We start from the raw sequence: 13,588 nt of genomic DNA on the forward strand, positions 1-13,588 counted from the left end.
GGAAGGGCTGCCCAGGCCACGGCGGGCCGGTGGTCAGCTCCATGCGGCTGCCGCGGGCAGACTTGCTGGCTCCAGGCTCCTCGTCTGAGGCCGAGTCTGTTCTGAGACAGACACAGGGAGCCTGTTTCCCTGCGAGCAGGAACACGGCCTCTCTGTTGGCACCTGGACTGGCTGGCCCCCCAGGCGGGCTGTTGGGGCGGGCGCTCCACACAGACCGGCACTTGTGCCCACCTCGGCCGGGCCTCCTGCCTGAACCACCTCGTTCGTGCCGGGACCCTCTCTGGTGCAGCAAGGCCCGCTGGACAGTTGCGGGGGGGGAGGAGGGGTGGACTGTCCGGTGACTGGGGCGGGGGCCTGTGCCACCCCGGTGCTTGGCTGGTGGGTCAGCAGGGAGACTGCCCCTCAGGTGGGACTTCAGTTTGCTCACAGCTCACATCAGGCAGTAAAGAATTGGGGCCACATCCCACTTCAAATGGCAGAGGGCCCCAGAAGGATCGCCCCGCAAAGAATCATCTAGTCAGAACTGCTGCTGTGGGCACTCCGAGGGCCCAGGCCTGCAGGTCAGGGAGGGTGGGGCAGGGGGGAGGACGTGGTCACAGAGGAGGTGGTGGCCCGCCCAAGGAACAACAAAGGGGTTCTGTCAGCGCCTCTGGAGGCTAGACCTGGGGAGGCACGAAGGTTCTGAGCAGGACCGGGAGCCGTGGCTTCTCCCTTTCCCAGGCCTCTCCTGGACGTGGGGGGACGGATGTGGGGGGCTAAGAGCACAGGCAGGGAGTGGCAGCTTCCTTGTGGCCACACCAAGCGTGTGATGGGGTTCAGCTCCCCGGGTGTAGGGGCCATGACTGGGGACCAGCCCTCCCCTGTGCTTTGGAGGCGGGTGGACACCACGGGGTCACGCGCTTCATGGGGCTCTCTGTGATGAACTCAGGATGGAAGGAGGGGACATGCCGGCCCAGGGACCCCCTCTCTCAGCCTGCTTTCCAGGAGGTCTGGGTGCAGGGCAACGGTGCCCAGGCACACGACACTTCACTCCAGTGGCCGGGCCTTCCTGCTTTATTCCTCTGTGCACAGACCTGGGGCCGCTTCTACTCCAGTTCCGGGTATGGCCACTCCCGTGACCGAAAGTAGTCCTCTAGGTCACGGAGGCTGAGTGGGGGGAAGTAGGGGCCGATTCTCTTGCGGACCCACCACTTGCCTGCAGCAGCGTGCTGGCCCCCAGGGCGGCTGAACTTGTACCTGTAGTGCTCGCCCCGGACCCACCTGCAGGGGAGACCCCACGTTAGGCAGCCTGTCCCTCTGCCTGCCGGGCTGCCACTCCTTGGAGGGACAGACCACCAGGCCCTGCATTGGGGATGTCTGGGAGAGGGCCAAACATGCAGCTTTGGATTCCGTTGGCATTGAGGGGCTCGCTTTGCCTTCTGGAGGCCCCCACCCCTTGAGCAGGCCAGCATTGCGTGACAAAGGGGCTGGCCCAGAGTCTGGGGACCTTTACACCCAGACACGTTTTCTGGGGTCCCGAGCATGGCCGGGGGTCCATCTGTAGGAGGATCCCTGAGAGGCTGGTCCCGTTCAGGAAGGGAGTCCTACCTGGGGGGCGCCCTGTCCTCGAAAGGGTTGAGGGCCAGTAGGGACACAGCCATGGCGTCATTGGCCAGGAGCCTGCCTGCCAGGTGGATGATCCACTCGTTGTGCTCGTAGGTCTAGGGGTGAGAAAGGGAGGGGGTGCTGGCTACAGACACAGAGCCAGGGATGCAGGGAACCCTCGGCTCCCCGCCTGGCCACCCTCCCGTGTGGTGGGGGGTTAGCCTCTGCTGCCTGGTGGGCCCACCCTCCCTCTCTACTCTGGCTCATTGGGCAGGTGTGTGTAGACGGCTCCTCTGTGGGGTGGGCTGGTGCAGCGCGGTCCTGTTCTTGGGGAGCAGGAGCTGGGCTCTCAGTGGTGGCGCCTGCCAGCCCTGGGGTCTCACATGAGTGATGGTCTTCACAGGCAGATGGGACAGGGGCAGCCCTACCAGGCCTGTCTTGTCATCGCTGGTGGGGACACCCTGGCCCTCTGCACCGATAGACCCTTGTGCGAGGGTGTCCGGGCAACGTGGAGACCCCCACCTGGGCTGTCCAGACGCAAAGCCTGTGTGCACAGAGAACACCAAGGGAAAAACCCGGGAGGAAGACGTGGCCCAGGGGGGCTGGGATTGTGTCCTGGGTGCCACATGCTGTGTGCCCGGCCCACTGCCCTGGGGTGCGGTGCTGGAGGGGTGAAGATGTCCCTGTCCCATGTCAGCGAGGCCCGGCGGGGGTGTCACATGGGAGTGTCACATGAGGGAGTGACCTCACCCCCACCAGCCGCTTGGGTCATCCCCACCAAGGTGGCCGCAGCCTCGGGAACACACCCAGGAGGGGAAGGGAGGGGAGGCCCTTACCTGGAAGGCGGCGAACCACATGAGCCAGTCCAGGCGGTGGTGGTAGGGGGAGATGAGGCATGGCCGCCGCCCTGGGTCACCCGGCTTGCACTTGAACTCGTAGTCCTCCCACACGGCATCCGGTGTGCTGGCATTGGGGCTGGCTGTGCCCTGCAGGATGACTTCCGTGCGCTCCTTGGTGATGCTGCGGGGAGACCGAGGCAGGGGCTCTGGGCGCACGAAGGCAGTTGCTATGCTTCTGCACCCTGGTTTCTTTCCGGAGCCGACCAGGGTGAGGGGCTGCCCCCTGGAGGGTCGGGGGGGGGGCTCCCTCAGGGCCCTGGGTCCCATGTGTGCACACAGTGGATGGGGTGAGGAGCGGCTGCACCCGTACCTCCCAAAGGCGCCGTATGTGTTGACGATCCTGAGAGGGTTGAAGGAGGTGTTCATGATCTGCGTGGGACTCAGCAGGTTGATGACCACGGGGACACTGAGCCAGGCCACCAGGATGCCCAGCGCCATGTGCACTGCCCGCCGCACCATGCAGCCTGGTGGGGGGCAGAGAGGGGGATGGTGGGGTGAGCTCTGCTCTTGGGCCTGGACCCTCGCCAGCCCCTTACTCCCAAGCCGGGTCTCTCTGTGAGGCTGATGTGGAAACTGTCTAGTGGGCTGGCTGTCCACTCACCATATCGCAGGGGGGGCCGGGCCCCTCGGGCAGCCTCCTCCTGCAGCTTCAGGACTCGGTCCTTAAGGCCACCGGGCCCGGAGGGAAACAAGAACCCCAAAGTGGCGTCATCAAAGCAGGCCACGCTGGGCACCATGGTCAGCCAGTTCAGGAAGCTCAGGTTCCCGCTGATGATGAGGACCACCTGGAGGGGACGGGGAAGTGCCTGAGCCTGGGGAGTCGCCGAGGACCACACCCGCAGCAGACTCTGCAGGGCATGGTGGCTGCGCTGCTGTTGTGGGGGGCAGTAACGCCTGCAGGGCCAGCCTTTTGAGAAGCAGACACGGTGCTCATGCCGATTCTTGAGGTGCCTGAGGGCCGGGCCCCTGTCTCCCCACAGGCTGCATGCCCGTCTCTCTGACCACCGGGCCCACGCGTGTCCATGCCTCAGCTGATCTCCGGGGAGGGTTCTTGCTAGAGCCCTGAGCAGGACCCAGCTTGCAGACACCCCGGTTCCAGCCTCGGAGGCTGCCCGATTCCTACCCACAGAACTGGGAGCTGGCCACTTTGTGCGGTTTGATGCTGTAGTCTGTGTTTGAGGCAAGTGCTCTGGTGACTGTCAGTGGGTACGGGTCTGGAGCAGCCCCCGGGGACCTGTGCCTGAGTCATGTGGGAGGTGGACGAGGCTCTTGCTGCTCACCTGGAAGTTAGGGGTGAGGGGGCACCTGTCTGGCTGCCCTGACCTGCACATCTAGCAGCCCACCAGACACGTCCACAGTGACCACACATGAGGCCGGCCTGGGCGTCTGCTGGGTTAGGTGTGGCTTCGCGGAGTCCGACCTCCTGCACTCTCTAGGCTCCGTAAGACGGAGCTGGCCGCTGTCCCTCCTCAGAGGCCTTGAGCAGGCCCGGCTGGCTCTGCCAGTGTCTGGGGTGACAGGAGGTCTAGGAAGTCCAAATGGGCCTGCCCTGTGTCCCAGTCCCGCTGTGCTCATCTACAGACTTGGTACTAACTGCACGGTGGCAGTTTTCCCATAAGGCTCACCCTAAAAACGACTTAGCATCTTGGTCTTAAGAGCGACGGTCAGAGAGTCTCCGGGTGGACGGAGTGCTGACACCCTGGGGGTTCCCCACACCCCCAGCCTGTTTCCCAGCGAGCTGCTGGCCGTTGGAGGGCTGCAGCCTGGAGCCGCCTCTCAGGGGGGACTTCTGGAAAGTTCCTTCTAGCAGCTGCACATTGTGTACATTGTTTTAGTGACTTAGAAATAACATCTTTGGCCCGCTTATGACCCTGTCATTGGGCACCAGAGGGTGAGGAGGGGAGGCTGCTGTGCCCATGCCCTGCCCACAGGCAGCAGGCTCTCTGAATCCAGCCAGCCCTCAGAGACTGCGGGCAGCACGGCTCGCAGCCCAAATGCGCCCGATGGGGGGCCTCCTGTGCGGGAGGTCTCTGAGCAGGCCCTGATGCCCTGGGGTGTGGCTCCCCAGGTGTGAACAGACTCCCCTGGAGCAGCATGGACTCAGGAACCCGTCAGGAACAGGCAGTGAGGAAGCAGCCCGGACCACGCATTCCTGGCAGATCCTCATTCTTACTTTTTAAGTCAAGTTCATTGAAACACACAATAAAACGCACTCATCTTAAGCATATAGCTCAAAGGCTTTTGACAGATGTCGACTCTCATGTAAATCGTGTAAAATCCAGAAGGTTCCACCGCAGTCCCCAACCCCCACCCTACGACCTGTGAACTGACCTCTGTCGCCTATCACTCTGCCTGTTCCTGAACTTGGTGGGCACCAAGCCCTGGCGTCCGCGGTGTCCCAGCTTGGGTCCGAGACCCGCCCAGTGGCGCGTGTGTGTGGAGCTGGGGCACGCTGCCCTGTGCCTGGACGGAGCTCACGGGCTCACCTGGTGCGCCTGCGGGATGGGACGGGGCCTGTTGGAGGCGCCGAAGCCACCGTTCTTCTAAGGCAGCTGCTTTCATGACGCGGTGGCATCTTTAGAAGGGGAGGGCTTAATTAATGGACTTACAAGTTCCCAATTTCTGAAAGCTTCACAACTTGCTGTGTGTCCTGAGAAAGGTTGGGACGTTGATGTCGCAGGTCCGGCAGTGATGTTTAGCTGTGAATTAGCTTCTTGCGTGTGGTGGGAGGCTGAGGGCTCTTCCTCACCAGGACTCGGTTCTGGGGCAGCCGGCCCTCTGCTTGTGCCAGGAAGGGAGAAGGGGCCCCAGGACGGGGCAGGGGTGGAGGCCATTAAGGTGTTCACGAGCTGCCGCACGGCCCCAGGGAGAAGCGAAGATGGGCATGGGACCTGGTGAGCTGGGCAGTGGCCAGACAGACCTGCTTCCGGAGGGACTTTGAGAAAAAGATGAAACCAGAACACTGCAAAATCACCCCAGAGGCGCCAGAGTGTGTCCACACACATGACCAGACGGTTGTATTTCTGCAACAAGTACGAACTTCACAAGCCCACGGCTGTCCACCAAGCAGAGCAGGCCATCTCCTTGCGCAGGTGACTGGACTGGTGTGGCGACGTGGCCTCGCCGTGGGATGGCCCAGCGTGGGGTGTTGAGGTCAGACCTCCCAGTTGTCTGGGGTCCCACTCGTCCTCCCTGGACGGACCGTAGGTGCCAGGGGCCAGTCTGCCTCAGCTCTTCTCTGCAGCAGGCGAGACAGCTGATGCCCAGCCCTGTAACTCCTGAATTTTCATTACAGCCGGGTCCTGATCCTGGCGATCGGGGAGGAATGTGAGGTCACAGATGCCAACCTAATGAGGGTCTGGCAGGAGGAACTGTGCTTTCGATGGGTCGTCAGTTTTATGGATTACGACGGCTTTTTACGAGGTGTGACATGAGATATGTGGATTCATGGCTCTCCCAGGATTAATTTGGAAAACCAGTGTTCTTGGTTCTGAGCCCCCAAATAATGATTTCTCATTCTTCACTGTCTGCAACGTTAACAGCCCCTGGGCCGCAGTCTCTCCCACAGCTGTGGTCCCAGCTGGCGGGCTGCTCTGGGCACGCCGGGCTCCTCCCCAGAGTCTGCTGCACGCCGCATCCCTGTGCCTCCTCCCCCCGGGGGGGGGGGGGCTGACCTCCCAACTTGTCTCCCCAGGCCGGCGGGACCCTGACACTCTGCTCAGCTCCCCAGTCTCTCCCAGCGGTGTCAGCAAGTATCCCTGAAGCTCGGCTATGGCTCCTCCTCTCGGGAGTCTTGGCCATCTGGCAGCTCTGTGCACCTTCTCATGAAAATTCTCATGTTTTGCTTGGTGTCGATTGGTGGTCTGTTCTATCTGGACCCCTTTCAAGATGCTGAGGGACTGGCGGTCTCGGTTCAGCTCTCTGGGGCTTGGCGGGGGGGGGCACAAGCTCCCTCCACTGCTCTGTATGACCCGACTGCAACAGAGACGGGGACCCTGCCGCCTTCCCCACAGCCCTTAGTGGGGTGCGTTCCCGAACTCCGTTCTCTTGTGCTGGGTGGGGCACCAGGCACGTGGGGAACCCTCATACCTGCCCCTCAGAGCCCTCTCGCACTGCTGACCACCAACACCCGCCTCTAGCCCTGCACCCCCACTCTGAGCCTCGTACCTCCCGGAGACACGGCCACCGTTACCAGTGAAAAACCCAGCAGCGGCGTGGCCGTGGGCCAACCTCTGCAGGTGCAATGAACCCAGCCTGCGCACATACAGAGACACAGTCTTGCCCCTGGCCCCTCACGGCCTGAGACCCCACAGAAACTCAGGCCCAAAACCGCTAATCTGAAAGGGCGCCCCTGTGTCAGGGAGCACAGCCATAAGTATCAGGTGAAAAGCAGACGGGAATCGCTGAAATGGGAATTGGTGCTTCAGAAGATGGGTTTGAGAAACCCTTGAGGGAGGACAGACTGAGCAGCGCCAAGGGCTTCCTGGTAGACCTTACAGAAGCTCCCCAAGGGGGTCCAGGACACCCCAGTGGAGCAACATGCAGGCTCTGGCGGTCTCTCATGTCCCAGGATGAATTAGAAGTTAAGATGGTGTGAGCGTTTTGACTGAAAGATGGAAAACGCAGGGAAAGCGGTCCGTGGAGTGCCACGCCTCCAGTCTGAGAGTGGAAGGCACGGCACGTGAGGCATTTTTGTCATGTTCTGGGGCTGCTCAGATGTGGGGTCGCCCACTCACCTCTTCGGGAACAAAGTGAGGCTGCGGGAGCAGGGTGGTCACATGGTTTCTGCACAGCAGCTACCATATGGAGGAGGAGGGCCCAGCCACAGGGTCTGGCTCCTCCGTGAGAACTGGGCAGAACCACGTGGCCCACTGTCCACCCACGCGCTGGGCCTCCCCAAGTTCCATCTGCAAACACCCAACAGTGAGGATAGGGTGAAAGGAGAGCCCCAGAGACCCTGTCCAAGGTGCCCTTTCCATTTCCTCCAGCATCTCCATCCTGTCTGCTTCCCTGGAATAATCTGATCACACATTCAAGCACATCCTTCCTTCCACTTCCACCAAGTAGAGCCCAGCAGGGATGAACTTGGGAGTTTCTCGACTCACGCAGAGCCCTCAGTAGCTGGAGTGCCACCACTGACCGTGCCCCTTCATCCCCGAAAAGTGCGGCCAGCCTCTGTTGCCCAAGGCCATGACTGTCCTGCCTCATCATCAGGGGCCCCAGGAACACTCCGACTTTGCATCCAGGGCGACTGGCTTCTCAAGGCTAAAGGGCCTGGAGGTAGCAGTGCTGTAGCTGGAGGGGGGACAGAGCAAGCAAAGCTTGACCCTGGGTGGCCACACAGACCCACGCCAGGCTCTGCTGTCCCTGGAGGCGTTTAGTGGACCTCGGCCCAGGGAAGGAACCCTTGGAGGGCAGAGCTTGATGCTGGGGAGGTTGAGGTGGCTGGCTGGTGCTGTGCCAGGAAGGAAGCGCACAGACCAGTAGTTGCAGGGATGGCCTGGGTGCCCTCGAGTCTGCCAGCCACGGAGTCATAGGCACGTGGAAGCTCCCGCAGGATGTGGGTGGACACCGAGGGGAAAGCCAGGCACACAGCATAGACCCCGCGAGGCCCAGGCCTGAGGGTTGGGTCAGACCCGCCCGGCGTGATGAGACGGACTCGTGAGTAGGTGAGCTGCTTTGCAGGGGAGAATTCAGCACTGAGAAGGACACAGCGTCCACACCCTCACCAACAGCCCACGGCGGCCAGCGGCCCGTCAGGATCTGCAGACGTGTGAGCCACAGCTGGGACAGAGAAAGGCTCACGAGAACAGATCAGAGGCGGGAGAAAATCTGAAACTAGTAGATAAGAATGTCAAAACAGCTACTATGAATAAAGTAAAGGATTTACAAGAAGACATCATCACAAACAAGATAAATATGAAAACTGTGATAAAGAACACTCGCACATTGAGCTGAAAAGGGCACGTAAGAACTGGAGTGACGACCGCATGTGGGGACAGGAGAGTCCACGGAGGTGCAGGCACTTTCTGAACCGAAGCACAGAATGAAGCGGGACACGGCGCCTGACAGACACACTGTGCACCATGTCCCAGCAAGGGAGGGTGGCAGGAAAAACACCGAGAAATGTCCAAAAATTCTAATTTGATGAAAATGATAAACACACAGGTCAGAGAAGCCTATGCAACCACACGTGACCCAGGCACATGTGACCAGATCGCTGAACACCAGTGAGAAGGAAGAATCTTCTGGGCGGGTGGAGGGGCAGAGTCACATGGCGAGCAAGGGTGAGCGCGGCGGGGGGACCCCTGCACAGAGCGAGGGCACAGCTTTGCCGAAAGAACACCGCCGGGCTCCAATACTACGGGGGCAAAAACACCCTGAGAGGCGCTGGTTGAGGTAAAGACGCCCGCTGGCAGCCTCTCCAAATGCCGCACAGTCCCCGGGGAGGCCCTGGTCTGTACGCAGGGACACCGAGTCAGGAATGCCAAATCTGCGTGTGAGTAACTTTTGAACATCTTTTCGGTTTCCTTAAAGTATCACTGTGTAAGGGACAACCCCATACCATGGTGTGGGTGCAAGGCACAAATCCCCGTTCTCTTCCACTTACAACAAAAGCATACCGGAAAAAACGCCATCAGGAGCCTCCACTGGCCACTCCCTCAGCTGCACCCTGGCTCCCAGTGGCTTCGGTGTGGGACCTTAACCTGAGCCTTCCTGGAGGGGCAGACGGCCCAGGCCACCCTCAGTGGGCCACCAGTCATAGTGGACTGGGGTTTGGCGGCCACGCCTGGGCAGATCCCCCCCGTTTTGTTGCAGAGTCTGCTCTGGGGCTCCATGATTCCCTAAGAGGGGGGCTTCTCCAGCCTTTGAAGAAAACAGCTGGCTGCCCCCGTTCCCCCTTGACTGCAATCACCAGACAGAGGGGCCCCAACCCCGAAGCCTTGCCAGATGCTGCAGGAGACACAGGCCTTCTTCCTGAGGGAGGCTCTGTCCTCCTGGATGTGGCAGGAAGAGGCCTGGGGTGGGCCAAGGCCCCTGATGCCTGGTCCACAAGTCCGTTACCCGGAATGTTCTGGCACAACAGGATTCTTGAGGTCTGACAGTTTTATGTGGGTGAGGGCATAGGAGCATGTGGTGAAAGGCTGCCCACAGGCCCTAGATGCCTCTGGCCTGCCCAGCTCTCCCTTGGTGGGTTTGAGGGGGACCCTGGCACAAACCTATTTCCTGCCCCCCACTTTGTCACATTCACATGGCGGGGCCTTGACCCAGGGAACTAGGGTTCCACAGAGCACAGTTTGAGGGATGGAGCCCTGGGGGTGCAGAGCCCTCATCAGGCACACACTGGCTGTGTACCTCCCCATCCATCTGGATGGTTGTTTTTAATAAGAAAAATGGAATTTGGTGTTGAGTGCATGGCCCCCCATGTGCTGAGGGATCCTGTCTTTCTTGTTCTTTCCTGGCATGGCTGCAGCCTCTGCCAAAGAGGACCAGACCCATGGTCCGTCTGTTCACACCGGCCCTGGAGCCTAAAATGCGCCTGCGGGTGGGCGCGGAGCAGGCTGCTGGAGACCAGGGCTAGCGGTAAGCAGGCAGGAAGCAGAGCTGTGAGGGTGGAATCCTGGGCCCAGGAGATGCTGAGCAGATGTCCTGGGTGATGCAACACCCCCCGCAAAGGAAGGGGATGGGTTTCTGGAACTCTTGAGCTGGGTTCTCAGTGCCCGTGCTCTCAGAGAGCACGCACGTGCTCATGGGCAACTTTCTGTGGCCAGGAGCCCCGGGCATTTATCCCAGGACTCCAACTCTGGGCATGTGGCTCGGGGACTGGGGAAGGCAGCTCTCTCTGCCTGCTGCCATGGTGATAGCCCTCACTGTGACCTGTTCCGGACTCTGGCCAAAGTCACAGAGGGTGGAAGGAGCAGGACATGGCAGGAGGTGGAGGCGAGTCTGGTCTGGGATATAAGACCAGTCTCTGCACTGACCGGGAGCCACTTGGCTAGTGAGCACCTGCTCCCACGCTAGGATGGGCGTCCGGTCCCACTGCTTGCAGAAGCTGACCACTGGCCCCTGCCAGGGTCTCCCCCTTAGCCTCAAGGCTTGACGTCAGAAGGCAGGGGCATCTCGGACCGGGCAGTTCAGCTCACCTATCAGTTCTCACGTGCACCTCTCCAAGTAGACAACAGACCCGTGGCCTTGCAGAACCCTCCGGAACAGCTGTGTAAACGGAGTGTAGGAGGAGAGGAGCATGTTCACATCCTCAACCCTCTCCCGAAGGAATGAACGGAAACAAACAGATCCAGAAATGTCCCTCGGGGTGTTGGGTGCAGAGACAGAAATGTAGCCCCTGTCAGGACAACGCATAAACCCCCCCACACTGCACTGTTCCCCACAGTGACCGCCCCCCCCCCCCCCGGCACAGCGCAGTGCTCCCTGAGAGCCAAGCTCCTGCCGTGAGACTGCCCTGCAGCCCCCGTGCTTGAGACCCCACACGGCCTGGGAGGAAGCTGGACCAGCTGTCCGTTTGTCCTCTCTGTTCTGCAGAGCTGGCAGCAGACCGGGCCTCGGAGGGCCACAGCACTACCCCAGAGATGTGCCTGGACCCGGGGCTCCCAGGGCCTTTGGGGGATGAAAGGCCAGTGTGTGGCCGGTCTTCTGGAATAACGTCCAGAGCTGCAGGATGACGAGGTCCAGTTCGGGCCCTGCCCTACACTCCTATGCCACCCACTGTCCACCATTACCCACCTAGGCAGCAGACCCCAGAGCCAGCTCGGGCCCACCCACACGGCTGCTGGGAGCCATCCACACTTGAGCTTTGAGCCCCTCCGTGTGCTGTGGAGACACTGGTGCCTTGGGCCGGGATTCCAACTTGCTGCTGAGCCGGGTCTAGTTAGCTAGTGGTTACCCTGAAGCAGGACCCCTGCCAAGTGCGCTGTGGACAAGGGCACTTTGAGAGCCCCGGTTCAAATTCTACTTTCCAGGAGCTGAACCCTCTATATCTGCTCTGGTGGCGCAAACTTCCTTCACCTACTCTCTCAAGCGACAGGACAGTTTGCTTCTTGTTGGCATTTGTTAAAGCCAGCCTTCGGGTTTTGGGGAGAGAAAGCGATAGGTGGAAACCGGTCCCCACAGGCCCAGGCAGGTTTAGAGCCTGGCGAGGGTCCCAAGTGGTCCATAGCCTGGAAAAGCAACTAAGGTTGGCGGGGCTGGGGGGGCGGCTAACGAACGCCTCACAACCCGAGAGCAGTTCTCCCGACACCATGTGAGCACAAAGTCACGCAGACCCACATTCCTGGCATGGCTGTGCAGGGCAGGATCCTCTGAGTTGCCTTGGAATTGGGACAGGAGGGAAGGGTCCAGCACGAGGTGGTGCCCACACTGGTGGACCCTGTCAGGGTTGCTCACGTCTCTGCCTGGAGTCGCCTCCTGCTGGCTCGGGACCATGGGAGCCCAGGGCTCCAGGCGGGCGGGCAGGCATGGAGCACCACGCCCCTGCCCGCCCAGGGTGGGGGCTCACCGGCCCAGTCATGGCTCTGCCCTCAAGTCAGGTCTGGTCGGTTTATGTGTAAACTGTGGTGCACCCAGACCACAGAAGAGTGAGTTCTTAGGCCAGAAAGATGAGGACCCTCACATGCACGTTACTAAGTGAGGGGCGCATCTGAAAAGCCTACCTCCCAGACGACTCCAGCCACGAGACATTCTGGAGAAGGCCGAGCTACGGAGACGGCAAAGGGTCAGTGGCCGCCCCAGGCTTGAGGGGAGGGGAGGATGAGTCTGGGAGCAAAGAGGGTTGTCAGGGCAGAAGGGACTCTGTGACACCTCGACGGACACCTGTCACTATACATTTGTCCAAGCCCAGAGGACGCACAATGCCTGCTTGGTGACCCTGAAGTAAACTCTGTGCTTCCACTGATGAGCAGGTGTCCATCTGGGCTCAAAAGTTGTAACTAGTGTGTCACATGACACACCGACGTGGGGACGGTCTACACCCTGTGCTCTGTCTTTCCGTAAATCTAAAACCATTCTCGACGAGAGTATTAATGAAACAACAGCTAAAGCACTGGAGCGGCAAGAGTAGCTGGCAGGACACGGCCGGAGCAAGGCCTTAGGGCAGCCGCAGCAGCCAGACGGGGGCGGGATTTGGACTTGGAGTCTGTGCACGGAGCATGCCTTCACCTGCAAGAAACTGTGTAACTGATGAATTAGAAAAAGTGGGACAGGGGCGCCTGGGTGGCTCAGTCAGTTAAGCGACTGCCTTGGGCTCAGGTCATGATCCTGGGGTCCTGGGATCGAGTTCCACATGGGGCTCCCTGCTCAGCAGGGAGTCTGCTTCTCCCTCTGACTCTCCCCCTTTCATGCTATCACTCTCTCTCTCAATAAATAAATAAAAATCTTAAAAAAAAAAAAAAAAGAAAAAGTGGGACAGGGGCGCCTGGGTGGCTCAGTTGGTTAAGGGACTGCCTTCGGCTCAGGTCATGATCCCAGGGTCCTGGGATCGAGCCCCGCATCGGGCTCCCTGCTCGACGGGGAGTCTGCATCTCCCTCTCCCGCTCCCCCTGCTTGTGTTCCCTCTCTTGTGCTGTCTCTGTCAAATAAATAAAATCTTTAAAAAAAAAAAAGAAAAGTGGGACAGCGAGAACAGCTGAAAGGAATAAAAGGAAACACAAAGATGTGAAAATAAGTCCCAAACTGCCAGTTGAGTTGTGTGTACCTGCTAGTTAAGAGCTCATGTCGGCCTCCGTCGGGCAGAAGCCTCTCTGCTGCAACCCAGGCCCAGTACCCGGGAAAACAACATGCAAGCCTGGCCTGACTGACAGCCCCCGCGGGGCCGAGTCCCTGTCTCGCAGCAGCCCTGCCTCTGCCCTGCACTCTGCGCCCTGGGAGAAGCACCGTGAGCAGAACCGGGCGGACCGCTGCCACCGACGGACCTCATGCACCAGCAGCCACGCACCGTGCACAGGGACGGATCGCGTGCACAGTGTCACCAGAGTTTCTCCTGGGAGGGGAGCCGTGTCGCACCATGTCAGCGACTTATGGGTACAGAAAGTGATCTTCTCGCAGCGGGTGCGGAAATCCACTCGTGACTGAAAATACCCAAAGTAAACTAG

The 13,588-nt window shown here is 60.3% G+C and overlaps 1 protein-coding gene across 1 annotated transcript in view; it reads right to left on the reverse strand.

Moving 5' to 3' along the window:
* Window positions 1–810: 810 nt before the first annotated feature.
* LMF1 (lipase maturation factor 1) overlaps window positions 811–13,588 on the reverse strand; it is a 43,461-nt gene continuing 30,683 nt past the window's right edge. Inside the window, exons 4-8 of the mRNA XM_028111920.2 lie at window positions 3,085–3,268; window positions 2,794–2,947; window positions 2,421–2,604; window positions 1,588–1,700; window positions 811–1,260 (exon numbers count right to left, since the gene is read on the reverse strand). Coding sequence (XP_027967721.2) covers window positions 1,086–1,260; window positions 1,588–1,700; window positions 2,421–2,604; window positions 2,794–2,947; window positions 3,085–3,268 — 810 coding nt within the window. The 3' untranslated portion in view covers window positions 811–1,085. The remainder of the gene's footprint in view (window positions 1,261–1,587; window positions 1,701–2,420; window positions 2,605–2,793; window positions 2,948–3,084; window positions 3,269–13,588) is intronic.

The sequence above is a fragment of the Eumetopias jubatus genome, unplaced genomic scaffold (assembly GCF_037043125.1).
Source record: "Eumetopias jubatus isolate StellerSeaLion01/CBP00866 unplaced genomic scaffold, mEumJub1_p1.0 scaffold_12, whole genome shotgun sequence".
NCBI classification, from domain to species: domain Eukaryota; kingdom Metazoa; phylum Chordata; class Mammalia; order Carnivora; family Otariidae; genus Eumetopias; species Eumetopias jubatus.